At 45.1% G+C, this 19,109-nt stretch overlaps 1 protein-coding gene across 1 annotated transcript; it reads left to right on the forward strand.

Annotated features, from left to right (window-relative positions):
- The first annotated feature begins 4,401 nt into the window (after positions 1-4,401).
- osbpl3a (oxysterol binding protein-like 3a) lies at positions 4,402-18,534 on the forward strand. Its single transcript, XM_083680718.1, has 22 exons — positions 4,402-4,536; positions 8,924-9,102; positions 9,378-9,494; positions 10,111-10,164; positions 10,272-10,385; positions 10,473-10,625; positions 10,743-10,836; positions 10,995-11,098; positions 11,243-11,323; positions 11,507-11,675; positions 11,878-12,002; positions 12,115-12,246; positions 12,453-12,552; positions 12,916-13,154; positions 13,786-13,923; positions 14,047-14,110; positions 14,200-14,278; positions 14,515-14,659; positions 14,917-15,061; positions 15,203-15,329; positions 15,457-15,579; positions 17,614-18,534. Exons 2-22 carry the CDS (start codon positions 9,040-9,042, stop codon positions 17,708-17,710), a joined length of 2,463 nt encoding a protein of 820 aa, XP_083536844.1. The 5' UTR covers positions 4,402-4,536; positions 8,924-9,039; the 3' UTR covers positions 17,711-18,534.
- The last annotated feature ends 575 nt before the right edge of the window (positions 18,535-19,109 follow it).

Here is a 19,109-nt window from a genome sequence, read left to right on the forward strand (position 1 = left end):
AGAAGTCCCCTTAATTGGAAACACATGCTGCTTATTGTCTGAAAAAGTTTTGCAATCACAACAGCTTGCTTCACTCTGGAGACCTCAGGACTTTAATGGAATTAACAATATGTGAAACAGACTCACAAGCCGACAAATGTAAACCCCACATGAAACAAGAGCGTATCTTAAGCTCATGACAATAATCAGCAGAGATGATAGTCCAGGAAGAGGATAAATGCTTTCATTGTGCTTTTAATTACAGTACAACAGGCAGACTAATCAATGGAGAGCAAAGTCAACAAATAACAGACTGTCCATATCTGTGGATGGGAGTGCATGAGTGTGTGCGAGAGACACATAGGGATGAGATTTAGATTTAGAAGGAGAGAAAGAGGGGTGAGATTGAGAGACAAGGAGTGAGAACAAGAGAGATTTCACCTTTATTTAGCCAGGTTGGTCACTGAGAACAAATTCCCTTTTACAATAATGACTTGGGAGAGAAAGGGGGAATGAGAGAGAGGGGGAAAAGAGTGGGAGAGAGGAGTAGAGTGAGGGGGAGGGAGAGGGAGAAATGGAGAGAGAGAGAGAGAGAGAGAGAGAGAGAGAGAGGCGGTTGGAGAGTTTACATGAGCAGCAGCTGTTTGGATCATTAAGTGCTTTAACCCAAACCAGAGATCACAGATCTAAACAAAACTCCAGAATTAACTCTCTCTGCTCTCACTTGTGTGTGTGTGTGTGTGTGTGTGTGTGTGTGTGTGTGTGTGTGTGTGTGTGTGTGTGTGTGTGTGTGTGTGTGTGTGTGTGTGTGTGTGTGTGTGTGTGTGCGTGCGTGTGTGTGTCTCTGCCTGCGTGTGTCTGTGTTTTAGTGTAATGATCTGCATTCGTGTGTGTGCCTGACTGCAGCAAGTGTCTACTTCTACAACTGCATTGGTGATAGTACTGCATATGTGTATGGATAAGTTTGTGTGTATGTCTCTCTGTCTGCAGTCCTGTAATGAGAGTGCAAGGAGCACCTGGGCCCCATGCCTGCACCCCTTTCCCTACGTTTCCCAGCTCAGCCCAGCTGGTTCCCATCGAGGGAACGAAGAGAAAAGAAGGGGGTGGGGTGGGGGGGGGGGGGGGGGGTGAGGGGTGCATCTCAAGACTCTAAATCTATAACACCCATTCTCTCTGATGGAATACTAGCCTCAACAAACAAGCAACGCTCCCAACGAAGTTGCGACCAGTCTTACCACATCATAGGAATCATCATTCAATCTTTACAGACATAACTCTCACAACAAGATGGCTGCACAGTGATGTTCAGTTTACTTAGTGTTAATGCTCTGACAATGTAACACTCTCATACCACCGCTGCAATTCTAATCTTGAACAATGTCACAGTAATGCTTTGCCAACGCATTGGCGTCCAAAGGGTTAATAACATTAATGCAACGTTTGGAAAATGCATCGGCCCGGCTCTAGTTTCTGTTTTAGAAGAATTCAAGTCACTCTTGACCTTCAGGGGTCTTGTTCTGTTGTAGAGAAGGGTAATGAGGGGGGGTTAGGTATTTGGTGGAGTGGCAGAACTATCAGGACTTCAGTCAGCCCTCTGAGGGCTGGGACTGGGGGGGTAGGGAGAGAGAAACGGGGAGAGGGGCGGGGGGGGGGGGGGGGGGGGGGGTGAGGGGGGCTTTCGACATCTGGAAAAAATTAAAGAGCGCGCTATTCCTCTGTTGAAAGGGAGAAAGAGAGATAGAGAGGAAATGTGGGGAGCGATAGAGAAACGGGAGAAAGAGTGGTATAGTGAAAGGGGAGATAGAGAAGGGGAGGGAAGTGGGTGAGGGGTGGAGGACAAGAGAGAGGGAAGGCAAACCTTTCATCTCATGTCTGCACGCAATCAAGGGTGCTACATAATGCTTGTAATCTCAAATCCAATGCCCAAGTGAGATAAGACACAAACGCACAATGTTATACAATCAAGCACTCAAAAAGGAACATACTTGGATAAACAAAGTCTCACACACACACACACACACACACACACACACACACACACACACACGCACACACACGCACGGCTGAATGTTGCTCTAGTACAATAGAAATCATCAACCAGTAGTGGTTAGTTACAGAGAGAGAGAGAGAATTACAGAGAGGAGAGAATATAACCTAGATGTCACTGCATGTTAGTGTTTGGAGCTGGTCATCATGGTAACAAACTGGTATGGACGTTAGGAACCATCAACATCTGAGCTGCAGCTGTGAATGATCACTCAATAACTGTCCCTGTACAAGAGCGCCCTCTGCTGATCGCGCTACCACACACAGGGGAACGACAGTTAATGTTTTCATCATCGCAATCTTTTTCTGTGTCCTTGTGTACTCTGTCTCGTTTATGTGAGTCCACTCACCCCACTGGCACTATTATAATAGGTGGAGGAGAGAGAAGGATGTCACTGGAGAGACAGTACAAATAAATGGGCTTTTTAGGAAGCTGCAAAAAGGTCTTAATGTGGCCTCTCCTGTTCAGTATTGAGATTCTCATGTCATCTACTGGGGGCAATGACAATTTACTTTATGAACAGTACAATTGTATCTAGACTGTAGTAACCACAATTAACCAGTAGATGATGCTCTTTCCACTGAATACAAGCCAACGGTGTGAGGTGAGGTGCATGATTGTGAGCTGCCCAGTGTGTGAGGTGTGTATGTGTGTGACTCAGGGGAGGCTGGTGGAGGTAGAACTCGGAGGATGGGGTCATTGTAATGCATGGAATGGAATGAGGAATGGATGGAATGGATTCCTTATTCCATTCCATGAATTCCATGCATTCCATGCATTACAATGAGCCTGTCATTCCACATTCTACCTCCACCAGTCTCCACTGGTGTGATTGTCTGTACAGGCATAGTAGTCAGAGAGGTAAGTTTGGGTGGAGGTTTCTGCCCATGTGGAATTAGTTGAGGCTTTAACATGTTTGAAGATAGGCTATCTATGTTATGTCATTGCTCTGATGAAGTATACTGCCTAATTGCGTCAGCCAAAGCAAATACACACTACTGTAGGTCCAATGCCACAGATCTCTCTGTCTTGATTCCCATATCTAAAGATAGCTGTGGCGGCAGTCTGACGAAGGTCAGGGTGTGACATTGTCATGGGGACTAATACTCTGGTCAGGTACAGTATGTGTGGATTAACAAGAAGTCTTTGATCTATCTCTCTCTCTCTCTCTCACACACACACACACACACACACACACACACTAACACGCACACACACACACACACACACACACACAGAAATATGCGCACGCACACACACACACACACACACACACACACACACACACACAACTCTGCATAGTCCTGCATATAACAAAGGCAAATTACATACTTCCTTGTGGAGCTCAAATCCGCCTACTCAAGTCTATACTGGCCCCTCCCAACAGTTGCTCGGCTTTCAAAGAAACTTTTTTTTGTTTGTTTTTTTCCCTGTCTGTGTTGTCATGGCAATAGGCTGAGGCAGGAAGCGTCATTCTCATGCCATGCAAAGAAGGCCATTTGTTTTGTTCTGTAAACAAATCCAGTAGCGAAGCTGACCAAAGCACTGGGATACAGGGAAAATAGCAGAAGGGAACCCTCCTCATCTGAATAGGAAGAGTTTCCAAAAGCTCAAATAACTTGCCTGAGCAAGTTAGGAGTGTAAAACATGGCACTACATACACATAGTAACACTGCAGACACACACACACACACAGAGAGATAGTGAGGACACCACTGTAAGTCTCAGTCATTGGTTTCCTAAATAAGTGACAGTCTTTCCCAGGGGAGTTTAGTGATATGTTTCGAGAAATCTCCTTGGTTCAGTTTCTGGAATTGTTTTCATGCAATATAAAATGTAAATGAATGGGTTTGCTTATCCTACATGATTGTCTTGTCAGTAGTGCAGTCTTTGTGGAGAGATTGGCCTTCTGCCAAGATCGGTGTGAGTTGGTGTCAGACCAATAAACATTCAGTGTCCTTTCAGTTTAGAATGATTGGCCAACGTTGGAGGAATGACAAGGACAATTCTAAAGGTCACTGATTGTGTGAGTGCATGGTCTTTGTTTAATTCAAACTTCTGATATCTATATCATGTGCTCTCTTAGCCTATGTCTCTTTTTGATTGTAGGCTATAGGTAATGGACATCCCTAGATGAATAGATTACGAAATAAATTGCTACATCAACACCAATTCAGGTTTACAATATGCTCATATCTATCAAAGGAAATTCAAGGGCATTTGCTGTGCTGATCTCGCCCCAGGCTAGCATATTTGGTGGGCTATGAGCTCACCTGGAATTTTTAAAAAAGTTTTAACTGGATGGTACCAAACGTGCCCGCCCCTTACCTTTGTTAAGTGACGTTCTCTCTTTCTTACTGAGTCATTGGTTAGGACAGTCTTCTATCACTCCTGCCCTCTAACCTCTTTCCTCCCTCGCCATAATGCATGCATTCATACTACGCACGGAGCAATCGAATTTCTCACAGCAATTTCTGGATTTCATGAACTGAAGTTTTCATCTAAAACATGTAAGTTTCATGCTTTCTTTTCTTAACTATATGTGATTATTTCAAAAGGGTTTACTTTGCATTTACATTCATATTTTCCATCTGAAACGCCGCGGCTGAGTTTATAGAGCTCGCTTCGCGTCTCTCTTGATTTCGGTCTATGCTAAATCATTGCAAAAAATCTCTTTCGATAGAATTATTAATGGGATTAACTGCGCGCCAGCAGAGGATCATCTGTCTGCCTAGTCCAACGGTTGGGTCTCTTCTTCGGCAGCCTACATGAAGAATCTGTTTTATTCGCACTGGGTCATGCTTCAACTATAGCACATGGAATATTTATCTGAACATTTTGTCTTTGCCCTGACAAGTTGTATGGTAATGCTGCTGGCAAACGCAAATCCGCTGGGATTCAAACTGCACATTCCACACTCTAAACGCATAAATGATCTTATTGCAGCATATATCGGTGTTAACAGTAGCCTGTGAATCGCCTGTCAACCATGTCAATTGTTTGTATTAGTTGTGCACCAGAAATCTCTTTGCTGATGATGACTATGAATGGCACACACCGTTAGATCATGGGGCGCTCACAGCCATGACTTTTGAGTGGGTTCAGAAATATTCTAAGGGTAGAGTATGAAGGCCTAGATGCTGAATTATGTTTTGTGTTCTGTTAGGCTAGTTAGAAAAAGTCAAATTGAATGGCGGTGATGGTGACCTCGCTCAAAGTAGGTTACTTTGGTAAAACGTTAAGAGGTGCGTGGCTCTTGTCAATCACACGTTTGGTGCCAGTAGTCACAGACTCAGGGTAGTCACAGACTTATATAATTTCGGGGAAATTTTATTGAGACATTCAAACGCGGAAATATCCAACATGGCAATGAGTCATATCCCACTCACTCCCTCTTTACAGAACACCCACTGTAAGATTGCTAAATGCAGAGCGGTCTTCTTGGTTGTTGGTTCATTGACTAATATTATAGATAGGCTAGTAATTATAATAATTGTGTGATCTCTCAAAATGGGCTCATCAGCTGTGATGAGACCTCTATTAAGGATATGCCCTATATTCCAGCCCAGCCGGTATCGAGAGAGCGAAAGAGAAATCACGTTTCAGACGGTAACAGCCCCGGTACTATAAATAGACCCATATTTTATGCCCTCAGATTTTCCTTGAAGCCCAAAACAAACGGAATATATTCCCGCCCTCCCATCGGTTGTCTCCATGGTAACTCCGTAGAGCAGGGGTTAAGGATATCCTCTTTTTTTCATCCTTAGCTGAGTAATACAGAAAAACAGTATTTTGTTTCATAATCATTGAATCATAGTTAGTCAGTGAGTGAGTTGGTCAGAGTTATTTGGTCCACCAGTTGGTTTGGATGTGGAGGGTACGATGATCCTAGATCTGTGCCTAAAGTACAACTTATGCCAGCTCTTCGTGCAGTATTAGTGGAATGGCTCTAAACACAGTAGGATGACTCTACACACAATGAAACAGCTTTTGGTTGGCCACAGGATTCCTATCTGCTGGTGCCTGTTTCAGCCATGAGTTCCAGATGGACCATCCCTGTGGCTCATTTGCTTGTCAGCTAATCCTGAAGGATATAGCATGGAGATTGTTGCGTTGTTATAGTGATCCTGTTCGAAGAGTACAACTAGATGGATCAGTCTTGGTGCCAGCCTGAGAAGTGTGCATTGCGTCGCCACTCAGTCTAGAAACCCTGTCATAGACACTGTTTTTCTTTGTCATTGTATATTAAGCATGAAACACAGAGGTTTTCACATTTTGGATCTGAAAACCTAGGCAGAAGATTGGAAATAGATTGGACAGAGACATTCCAACTCAATAGTGTTTTTCGGTCCTGGTCCAAGAGATCCTCAGGCTGTGCAGTGGCTATGTTACAGACTAGTTGTAAAAAAAACTCTTGAACTTATCAAGGTCTTGATGGTTTGTTATTTAGATGAATTAGGTATGTGGATGCACAGCTGATTGAAGAACACTGCAGTTAAGGTTGCCCAATGCCAGTAAGTAATTAGTAAGAAGCGAAGCAAAGCACTCAGGCCACAGATGGATGGATAGATGGATGGAGGAGAAGAGAACAGCTGTGTGGAGGACAAGCTATCCCAGAGGGCCAAGCTCTCAGCTGTGCTGGTGGAGGGAGCTTGTTGCTCTGCTTGTATGCTGCATCTGTGGAGGAGATCCATAGGATGAGGCAGCCCCAGATACTGATCTGATGTCAGTTTTGTCTTTCCTTCCTAGTAGTTAATGTTAGGATTTGGAGAGGGTCTGATCCTAGATTTATGTCTAAGGGCAACTTCTAGTTTGATGGTTTCTACTCGGGTGTTTCACCTGTGGATGCACCTCTTCAGCATGTTTCAGATGGACACTGGATGTACAGAACTGTCACATCTATTTATTTAACACTTCCTACGCAATCATGTCCCATCTGCTCATGACATTTCTGTGTGTTTTGGATAAAATGCGAACTCAACATGTCCCTGGCATGCGTTATCAGAGAGACGGCTTTGTTTTTTGCAAAAATGGTTCATAGATCTGCTGTGGAGCTGCCTAGCTTTGCATAGCAGGGATGCCCCACCTCAACTCTGGTGCTTATGGACAGATAGCTGGCTACTGGGTACTGAGACATACACAAGAAGCAATGAAGAATGAAATGTAACACAGTACACAACACAACACAACACACAACCCACTTGATGAAACTCAGGCAGACGCTCATGTAGGCCTAACCCTTAACAAGATGTCTTAATAAGAAGGCTTTACTTTTGTCTCTTGTGTGAGGGTTGGAATAGCTGACAAAAAGACACACATTTTCATAGCTTTTTTACTTTTCTATTATTATCGTCAATCGGTTGCCCATGGCATTTACCCTTCTCTAGCCAACTAGGTCATTGACAAGGTGTAGTGACATTAATGATTAACTGTATTACATAAGACCACCCTACAAAGTACAGTCCAGACATACATCAGTGGTGTACAGAACAGGTAATTAGGATACCTCCTGTGATGTTTGAAGAGTTTATTTGATTGCTGTCAAGATTAAAGACTGTACAGAATGTACAGCAAAGACGATGTATATGGTAAGGCGAAGGTAGTTCTCACTTGTAGGACTGTTTTTTTTAGTTCTGTTTTATTTAGTTGTCATCTATGTAACATGTTTGGTGTGCAAATGCAGAGTTGATGCTGTGTAGTGTGTTGCAAGTAGGTATCTACCATATCTATGGAATAGTTTGTAGGGGAAATGCAATGTCACTGTGTATATGCTGTTTAGTGCAGTAGAGGTCTCAATGTCCAGATGAGGGTATCTATGGATTAGAATGTGACGTTAAAGTGTTGCTGTAGCCTAGTGTTGTAGTGTTTAGTGGAGGGTATCTAAGCACAGGGCACATTCTTTCCTGTTTATGAGTCATGTCCTGGGCATGTCACAACCTAGGGGAGCCAGACAGTACGTGTACACACACACACACAGACAGACAAACCACAACACACGGTGAGTAGAACCTGCAGAGGAACTAGATAGCACACTGAAACACCAGCAGTGTACACAGATCTATGCATGCTTGCTCATCTACCCATAAGTACACACCTTCACATACAGACGTAACATTTCAGACCATAGCACAAAAACACACTTTGACAAACAGCAATTTTCAGTATCGCTGTCTTATTTCTGGGGTGGCTCTGTAACACACACACACACCAGGTTAGGACATGCCGGTCGTTGGGAGGAGACGAATGTGTCTTAAATCACACTAAGAATTAAGACACAGTGTTCTTCACTACTTTTCACCAACCATGTTCACACACAAAAATAAAAAGATAACCATGTGTTGACATTTTGTAAATTGCAATAAGAATGTGGACATGTAGAGGTACATCCCATGATTAGGTCCGAAGACAACTCCCTGTAAACCAATGGGGATGCAGTGTGACCTCGAGCCTTGGTCATGATACCACAGTCCATACATAAATGCTAGTTACGTAGTGTTAGCTAACAGCTAGTCCTCTGTACTGTTGATTTTGATGGGGATCATGTGAGTTTTACAGTGTGCACTGCAGTTTACACCACAGTGATGCACGTGGTTTAGAACGTAGAGTGTGTGTGTGTCAGAGAGCCCATGCTCAAGAACAAAGTACACCTATTTTCTTTAGGCATAGATTTCTGCACTCTGTCAGACCACTTGTGGTAGCAAAGGTAGCAAAGGTCAAAGGTAGCTTCACGAAGACTAGAGAGGTATTCTGGTTTGTCATTGTTTGTGGTACCAGACATGTATTTATGAAATGATGGAATGTTTGTCCTCTTTCTCACTCGATCCACATCTCACCTATGCCCCTTTTCCCTTGCTCTTGCTCTCTCTCTCTCTCTCTCTCTCTCTCTTCTCTCTCTAGCTTTGGCTCTGTCATGATGCCCACCTGAGGTCAGTGTTAAGTGATGTTTCTTGTGACCCTGTCGTGACCCCTGTCGTGGAGAAGAGACGATCGAGAGCAGAACTGCAGTCACAAAAATGACATCATCATCACCAACCTGCAGCGATAGCAGTGGCTCATCCAAACATGAGAGCCATCAGGTGTGTGTGTGTCATAATTATGTTTTAAATTAATTCAGCTCTTAAAGAGCATGCAGCTAATATTAGCATTTCAATATTGTTTATCTCAACAGAACTAACGTCCGTTGACCTAAATTAAACTGAAATGTTATGCACAGTATGCATGTGTCTTGACTTAAGAGCACCTAGCACTCTTAAAGGGATGGTTCCCCTATGTTGACACTTGCATTCGTTTTTGGAATTTCTATAATATTTTGTGCGTGTGTGTGTAATCCCATGCTTCTGTCTGTCTATAGGACAGCTGGGAGACCGTGGAGGGGCTGCGGGGCATACCTGGGAATATCCAGGAGCCTGAGAGACAGGAGGGCTTCCTGCTGAAGAGGAGGAAATGGCCCATGAAGGGCTGGCACAAGGTGGGCACCTCCCTCACCTATCATGCCCCTCCTTTACTCCTCTTACTCCTCCCTGCACTTCCCTCACCCCTCCCTTACCCGTCCCCCATGAAGGGATGGCATAAGGTTGGCACATCACTTACCCCGGACCTCCTCCCTAGCTCACCCCTGATGGCCAATTGACAGCCCATATGGTATGCCCATACCTTGACTGTAGCATAAGTACTCCATTCAACAGACAGCCTCATAATAACTCTATAAGTCTCTGTTAATCTATTCTGTCCTGAATATATGCCTCTACGAAATGGAAAGTGGGTAGTTTCACTGTGGCACCATGCCGTTAGGAGGAATTGAGATGTGTTACCTGACGCTCTCCTGCTGTTTATCTAAAATGCTGATAAAATACTTGTTTTGTGGTGAAATTTGAATGGACAGTTTCTATGGATGATATCTTATCAGGGTCAAACTACAGTGTGTCCGCACCGCCATAGTTTCCAATGAGCGTGTTGAGTGTGAGTGTATTTCCCTAGCCTAAAGCAAGGAATAACTATGGCAACAGTTGCCATGGAAAGAAAGGGGATTAAATGGGACAGACTGTTCAACAGACAAGTCTTTTTTTTTCCTTTTATTTATCCAGAGATACTTCCTTCTGGAGAAAGGCATACTGAAGTATTCAAAGCATGGAGCAGATGTATGTATCTATTCAAGAGCGCCCTCTGTCTATCAGTCATATATATCACACACACACACACACACACATCCTTTCTCTTACTCTCTTGAACCTTTGTTTGTTCCCAGCTCAAGAAGGGAAAGCTGCATGGCTGCATAGATGTGGGCCTGTCTGTGATGTCAATCAAGAAGAAAGCCATGTGCATCGATCTGGACACAGAGGACAATTTATATCACCTCAAGGTATCTACCACTTGTGCACATGCTCACACACACACACACACACACATACACGTGCACACACTAATTGTCACTCTGTATTGCACGTAGGTGAAGTCTCAGGAGGTGTTTGATGGTTGGGTGTCGAAGTTGCGACATCACCGTGTGTTTCGTCAGAATGAAATCGCCATGTACCCCCATGAGAGACACCTGTTCCACCCCCACTCCTCCTCCTCACCCAACCTCACCGACTCCATGAGGAAGGTAGGCTCTCACCCCACCAATCAGACAGCATGAAGTGAAGAAGGATCAGGTGTTGTGGTTTGATAAGCTTGGTTGTTATGGGTCTGCAATGTAATTATTTCTCTCTCTCTCTTTCAGCGCGCAACTCTCACTAAGCAGGCGTCTATTGTTCAGCAGGCCAAGGTCAGTGCCTGGCTTCACTCCTCTGATGACATGGACAAGTGCTGCAAAGGTAAAGAGAACATGTCTGTCTACACTGACTAGTTGCCTGTCTGTCTGCCTGCCTGCCTGCCTGCCTGCCCGCCTGCCCGCCCTCTAGAGGCCTTACCTGACTCATTGTCTCTCTCTTTGGCTTCCCTCACCTTCTCCTGTCCCTACGTCCTCTCTCAGATTTAGAGGAGTGTGAGTCGTACCTGCTGGAGCTCAACCTGCTGCTGAAAAGTATGGAAGTTCTCCACCGCACCTACTCAGCCCCCGCCATCAGTGCACTACAGGTACACACACACACACACACACACCTCTAACCCACTTAACCCTGACCCACCGCACTTACTACAACCCTACCATGACCATACACCACAGACTTGTATGTCAGATCTCTGTATGTCTTAATCTCCCTTTCCTCTCTGGAATACCAGCCTCCCACGTACGACATTCCCAAGAGGGAGAAGAGGGGCCCTAGGAAGTGGCGAAAAAAAGATGTCAAAGCCACACTACAGGTACAGACTGCCTCTCAGCCACCCTCAAATGTACACTACGGACCGCTGTGTTGCTGTCTACTGATACACTCGTTGTATAATATATCAATATATTGTAGTATGTCCCCTGACTAAAGCACTCTGCCCTATGGGGAAACTTTTCATCTCATCTCTGTCCTTCACCGTTCCCCCTGTTTTCCGTAGGTACCAAGCTGCATCTCATCGTCCGGTTCACCTCGTCTCCACGCCTCTAACCCAAACCTCTACACCAGCGAGGCCAACAGCCAGGACGTGGACGCCTGCCCCAAATCTCCAGACTCGCCTACAGATGCATCCCATCTACAGGAGGACTTCTGCAGGCTCGCCAACAACAGTGAGTCATTGCCCTGGTGGTTCCCTATGTGTCAATATACTGTAGGTCAATATATACTGTAAAGTCAACATACTGTCACTCTCTTTCGTACTCTGTGGTTAAAGGAAGGCTGTTCACAAACTCCCTTTCTTATCTTAGTGTCTGTCTCTCTCTCTCTCTCTCTCTCTCTCCCCCCCCTCTCTCTCTCCCCCTCTCTCTCTAGTCCACTCCTCACTGAAGTCAGCCTACAGTTCTCTGTCAGCAGAGAGAGACAAACTGAGACACACTGTTGACCTGCAAGCCCCTCCACCAGCACAGGTCATGGGCCTGAAGACCACCTATGCCTCGGTGTGTGTGTGTGTGTGTGTGTGCGTGCGTGCACACTTTTCAAAAGATGGCTCAATAGATTGCTACTGCTCAAGAGCACGGCTCACTGACCTCCACCTCTTCATCCAATCAGGACTCCCCAGATGGGTCCCGCCCCCTGGTCCACCAGGAGTCCAATGAGAGTCAAGGCTCTATCCCGGATTCTCTGTCGGAGTTCTTTGACGCTCAGGAGTACCTGGTGTCCTCCAGCTCCTCGGAGAACGAGGTTCGGGTTTTCACCTCTTCCTGTTCCGTATCCATGGCTACGCCGCCAGCGCTGACCAGTTGTCACTGTCTGGTCATAGAAAGGATGGAATTGCAACAATAACAATACATTTAACTCTCACCTTTAATTAAGAACAAATGGCTGTTGTGTGTTTTAGCTACCATCATCCTCTATTGACACTGACCTCTCTCTCTGCTGTGCTCCAGGTCTCTGATGATGATGATTCATACATCAGTGATGTCAGCGACAGCACCTCCATGGATACCTACAGCAATGAGGGAGGGGGGAGCGAGAGGCATGACTCAGGTATCTCTCACACACACACACACACACACACACATACTGCTGCTCTATCCTCTGTTTCTGCTCCTCAGCCCCCTCGATGAGAGGTGGTACTGTGTGACAAGGGGGATGTGAGAGAGCAAACAAATTAGAGAACGAGTGTGAAAGAGAGTAAGAGAGTAATTGAGAGAGGGAGGGGATAGTGGTCTGACTGACCTGGTTGAGGCAGAAGCGTGCGTCTGTGGGGGGCAGCACACACACGCACACATTGAATGGGGGATAGAGGTGAGACTATGTGTGTGTGTGTACACAGGTGTCTCTTGTCTGTGTCTCTGTCCTTGTCTAGCTTAAACCCAACCAGTCTTCTCCCCCCCCCCCCCCCCCCAGGTTCTGGAGGGAGTGTGTTGGCCCGTCGCCGGTCAGCCCTGCCCTCCCCCAGCCCCAGCAGCAGCACTGTCAGCCTGTGGAACATCCTCAAGAACAACATCGGGAAAGACCTGTCTAAAGTGGCCATGCCCGTACAGCTCAATGAGCCTATCAACACACTGCAGAGACTGTGTGAGGAACTGGAATACTCTGAGCTCTTGGACACGGCGAACAACACACAGGATCCCTATCAACGCATGGTGAGAGCCTACACACACACACACACACACACTTGTGCACACTTACTCGTACACTAAAGTCGTTTTCTGACTATTAGGGCCGTACTGTGCTGGCACAGATGGTTTCCTTTCAGATGGCACAGTTGGGCTTTGTTCAAAGCTAATTTGGTCCCCACAACGGATGTGGTGCCAGCCTGATGATCTATAATTCTTTACTTCAGCTCCTGCACCAACAGGGCTGTAATGAAAGCAGGGCTGTTCTATGCTCCGCCGTACTAATGAGGTCTGGCATGGGATGGCACAGCTCAGGTCGGCCCCCATAGTGTGTTATAGGCTTTATATACACACACACACACACACACACACACACAACCCCCATCACTGCATGGTGAGAGATCATGTTGTACTCACACATACATGCTGAACACACACACACACACACACCCACACCCCAGGGGAGGTCTCTTCTCATTTGTGTCATTCCATTCCATGCATTGCAACCATTCATCACTCAATTCATGACAATGAGCCTCAGTGATTTCTGCCTTCCCTGACACACACACACACACACACACACACACACACACACACAAACACACACTTTCAGTGCTACACACACACACACACTGATCACATGCTGTTTTCTGTGCAGGTGTACGTGGCCACATTTGCAGTGTCTGCATACGCATCCAGTTTTTACCGGGCAGGAAGTAAACCGTTTAACCCTGTCCTGGGAGAGACCTACGAGTGTGAACGGCCTGACAAGGGATTCAAGTTCATAGCAGAACAGGTATAGGAACATTGATTAACTTACTGTAAACTAGGACTGAATGTGCTGGATCAGTATGTACTATGACTTAACTGACAGTCAAATATTGACCTGTATACACCTCTCTATCTCTCTCTCTCTCAGGTGAGTCATCACCCCCCTGTGTCAGCATGTCACGGTGACTCTAAAAACTTTACCTTTTGGCAAGGTGAGCAGCCATGTTTTCAGTTAACACACATCCACGGTGAAGCCCCTCTCTCTCTGCCTCTTGCTCATTCCTGTCTTCTTCTCTCTCAGATGTCAGGTGGAAGAATAAATTCTGGGGGAAATCCATGGAGATTGTCCGCATGGGAACCACTCATGTAACCTTGCCTGCGTAAGTTTCTTCCACCTCCCTGACATGTTTGCGTGACTGTATGTGTGTGTGTTTGCACATGCGTGTGTCTGTGCACACATGTGTTGGACACATACAGTATTTAAGCATATGTGTCAAGAGAGAGAGGCAAATATGTATAAGAAGTGGTTTTTTTAAAGGTTTATCATACAACAGAATGATGTTTGCTTGTGACTGACAGACGGATGTGAGAACAGGTGTGTGTTTGTCCTCCTCAGGTTTGGGGATCACTACGAGTGGAACAAGGTGACTTCCTGTGTCCACAACATCCTGAGTGGGCAGCGCTGGATCGAGCACTATGGGGAGATGTCAATCAAAAACACAGACAGCGACACCTGCCAGTGCAAAGTCACCTTCATCAAGGTGAAGAGAGAGAGAGAGAGAGAGAGAGAGAGAGAGAGAGCGACCACTCCTGTGTTCACTCCTACACACTAATGAATTATGACCCATAACCCCTACCCTTATTTTAGATCTGAAAGGAATTGAACAGGCATTAGCATGCTCAACAGCCCCATCCGCTGGAGAAAAATGATAACATCATTTTGAGGAGAAAATTTGGTTTGATAGGGTTCTGATTTTTAGATCTAATTTGTCTCGTCGTTCGTTTGTTTGATTGCCAGGCGAGATCGTGGAACTCGACCGTGAACGAGATAGAGGGCGTGGTCACAGACAGACAGGGCCACGTCATCCACTCCTTATTTGGGAAATGGCACGAGGGCGTGTACCAAGGAGATCCACCATCTGCCACCTGCATCTGGAGAGCGAGTGAGTGATTGGTCCCTGGGCCTGCCAGTCAAAACCCAAAGGACAATCACATTATGATTAATAACCAACATTGAACAGCTTTTCAGTGGTAACTGTCTGTGTGCGTCTGTGTCTGTATGACGTGTCTCTTGCTGTATAAAGACCCCATGCCAGCGGACCAGGAGCAGTACTATGGCTTCACCCAGTTTGCAGTGGAGCTGAATGAGATGGACCCTCTCCTGAAGCCTCTGCTGCCCCCCACAGACACGCGCTTCCGCCTCGACCAGAGGTCAGTCAGACCACTGACTCACACTCGTCCTCTAATTTGTTTGCTCGCTCACATCCCCCTTGTCACACAGTACCACCTCTCTCATATGCCCCCCCACCCCCCCCCCCCCTCTCTCTCTCTTGCTCAGGTTGTTGGAGGAGGGGAACATCGAGGGGGCTGAGGAGCAGAAACAGAGGATAGAGGAGCTACAGAGAGAGAGGAGGAGAGTACACCAAGAGAACAACATGACACACCAGCCACGCTTCTTCAAGTATGCAACCGTGTGTGTGTGTGTGTGTGTGTGTGTGTGTGTGTGTGTGTGTCGAGTATTGGTGATGCCTTTGTGTCTGCCATTGGCTGATGGGAGCTTGTTGTGTACCATTTTAGCTTTGAATGCAGTTGATTTGCAACTAATTTGCGCGTCTTATTTCTGAGGGTTCCTGGCCAAGGTCTGTAGTCAGACATTTAGGTTAAAGTAGAGATTCTCAGCTTTTACTTGATGGTATGTGTGTACATATTGGTTTCACCATTCAGAAATTAAAACACTTTTTTTGCATAGTCCCCTTATTTTAGGGTACCCAAAAGTGATGGGACAGATTCATCAAATGTCCAAATTAAGCACTCCTTAATACTATTTGGTCGACAATCCTTTGCATGGAACACAGTTAGTTATTGCATGCAAAGAAATGTCGACCAAATACAAAAAATGCTTCACTGTCCCATTACTTACGCAGGGGTGTGTGTGTGTGTGTGGTTCTTAAGAGTATTGGTGATGCCATTGTGTCTGCCATTGGCTGATGGGAGCTTGTTGTGTACCATTTTAGCTTTGAATGCAGCTAATTTGCAACTAATTTGCGCACGTGTGTGTGTGCGCTTAAAGGCCAATAAGTAAATAATACGCCAGCACACTCAAATAGAAAGATAAATGATAGTTGAATGCATAATCAGCAGAGTCACTGTGGACGGTTTCAGCCGATCAACCTTGGGCTATACAGCACCATTAGTCATTTTGACGTGTTTTAGCTGACATATGACATCCTGGGGCTGCACAAAGAGATGCATACGATTCAAGTCTGAAAATTGCTATTAATGTCAAAGTATGATAGCTCATAGCTCCTCCTATAATGATTTCCCACGTACAGTGACGCATTTCAGTCAAATATCCCAGATTCAAATAGAACCCTCCGGACCCCCTTCACCGGCCCCTTGGCGAGTCAAACAACCTTTTAACACCTTTTATTGAGAATTGCTCCGAGCTCCATCTGACACTCTTTCTCATTATTTTCCCAACTAGCTCTGTGAATGACAACGTCAACACTCACTGCTTCTGTTCTTTTTGAGTTTTCTTTTTTGTTTAGTTTTTTCCAAGAAAAACCAGGGTGTAAAATTGGCCTTTAACTTCCTCCTCCAGCAGAAATCGACCATGTGCATAATACCCAATTAGCCTCACATATGAAGCATGTCAGTTTCTGATTAGTTCTGAAAGGTACACCACTGAAGTCACCGCAGCGCTTTAGGGTTGGGGTCTGCTCCATTTATCAGTTCAGGGGAGCAGTGCTAAGTGGTAAGCACCTCATACCAGAGGTTTACTGGGGCAGGCAGATATACTCTTTGAGTTATATGTTGGAAACTTCCCTTCTCACACTGTTTCAGTAACCATGGTGGATATGTCACCAGGCCAGCCCAGTACGGCTCAGCTCAGTACGGCTCTGTCGTGTGTATCAGGGTTTGGAATCCTGTAATGTTGTCTCCCTTTGCCCATGTATACACTTGCATACAGTACGGGATGTCTTCCATACAGTACGGGATGTCTTTGCTTTATAGCAGGCAAAGCTTGTGACTTTTTCAACATTTCCTAACCTTGTTGCTAACGCAACACTGTATAGCTGTATTGGCTTGCTTTGTCTTTTTACCCTCTGAGAAAATTCATGTCTAACAGTTTTGAAAGTTGACTGAGAAGATTTTATCTATTGTGTGGGAGAGTCATTTGGTGTAGTCATAAGACAAAAAAATGAGGCATGCATTGGCCGGGAATCAAAACTGGGCCTGCCGCAGCAATGCTAAGCTGTCAATTTAAGACAGGGGGAGAAGAGAAAGTTTGCTGACAAAAGTTGTAGGGTAGCTTTTAGATGTGGAAAGTTACTCTGTGAGTTACTCAATGATTTAGTTCTGGGTATTACTTTATTTTTAGTTTTCTCTATTTTTTAGTTTTTTTCTTTCTGAATGATAAGTGTGTTGCACTTCTTTGTTAATACGTGTTGCAAAAAGTGTGTGTGACTTTTGTTTGTTGTTTGTATTTTTACAGGAAGTCCAAGGATGATACATGGGTGAGCACTAACACATACTGGGAGCTGCGTAAGGACCCTGGATTCAGCAGAGTAGACTGCCCAGTGCTGTGGTGACCTTTGACTCATAACCCTGCCACCTCCAGGCTCTGGATAGAAGCTGCCTATTGGTACAGATTACCTTCCCCCAGTCCTGACTTAACTAGGGGAAGGAACACACTATTGACCTGAGATCAGCACTTATGGGGAACGTCAACCTACTCTGGTCAGGGTGACCCAAGCCAAAACATGAACTTCCTGCTCCTTGTGTCAAGAGTTGGGCAGAGCAATACTGTTTTACTGCTGAAACACAAGATGGACCTTTTTAGTTGATTTTGTGTTTTTAAAGATTCCTTTTTCAATTCTATCATTGTCTTTACCTGTCTTCCCTTTCAACGCTCACCTTTACATTGTCCATTTGTCATCATTGTCTTTTATACTGTCACTGTTACTCCTGTCTTTTGTTCTGATGCAGTCCTACCACCAAAGTGCCTTCATGTGGATTACTGTAATATACATATGCTATAGGAGATATGCAAACACACTTACATTTGGTGAGGTAATTAAAAGTGCCTCAGTGCACTTTTATGATGTCATTGTGATGTCACTCTCAGTTGAGTCTATTGATAAGCACTCAATAACATTGGTGGGGTCATGTGTTGCGAGAGGAAGATTGAACTGAACTTGTTATAAAGATATGACTGTATGATTCTGTCCAATCACAATCCAGACTGTACCCCATAACCCAATAGTTGACAACAACTTATCAAGAGGGACTCATGTAACTTCCTATCACTAAGTGTGTTAAACCTGTATGCTGCCTTGTTATGATCAATCTAGAAATATCATTTAAACGATACAGCAATAATATCAAATCAATATGAACAATAAACGGTGCAACTGTCAAGTCAACAGCTTTTTTTTTGTGTTGTGTTGTGTAGAGATGTAACCCTTGTGAAATAAGATGTCTTGCAGTTCCAAAAGCATTTAGTCAAGTAAGTTTATTGTCCAAGCAAAATAGTATTGTATGGTACACTGAGTATAACAGGTAATGAAAGGCAACTGCATGTTTGAGAGACATACATTTTACACGAGACCCCAAACGTGTGGTGACCTGAATGTGCGACTGGTTAACGCTAGTCTTCCTGTGGTAGATAGCAGTTTCAGAGGTGTCGCTGGGCCCCTTATTCATGACCTGTTTGATAGCATTACCATTGATCAAATATTCCTTACTGTTGGGTTTGTGTGGGGGTTCATGGTATGTATGCTGGTGAAGATAAGCAGCTCTTGGAGGCCATTGAGTTTGGGTGGGCAGGGTGTGGTCACTCGGATCCATAGATACTGGCTTTCTCTGAAGAAACAACACAAAAACATACTGCCGCAATCATACAATACTTGCCCAAATGAGGCTTGGGCAACTACAGTAGCTACTGTATGTAGTGTGCTATGTGAGATTACCACTTCCTTCTACCCTGTA

This window comes from Argentina silus (assembly GCF_951799395.1).
Source record: "Argentina silus genome assembly, chromosome: 11".
NCBI classification, from domain to species: Eukaryota; Metazoa; Chordata; class Actinopteri; order Argentiniformes; family Argentinidae; genus Argentina; species Argentina silus.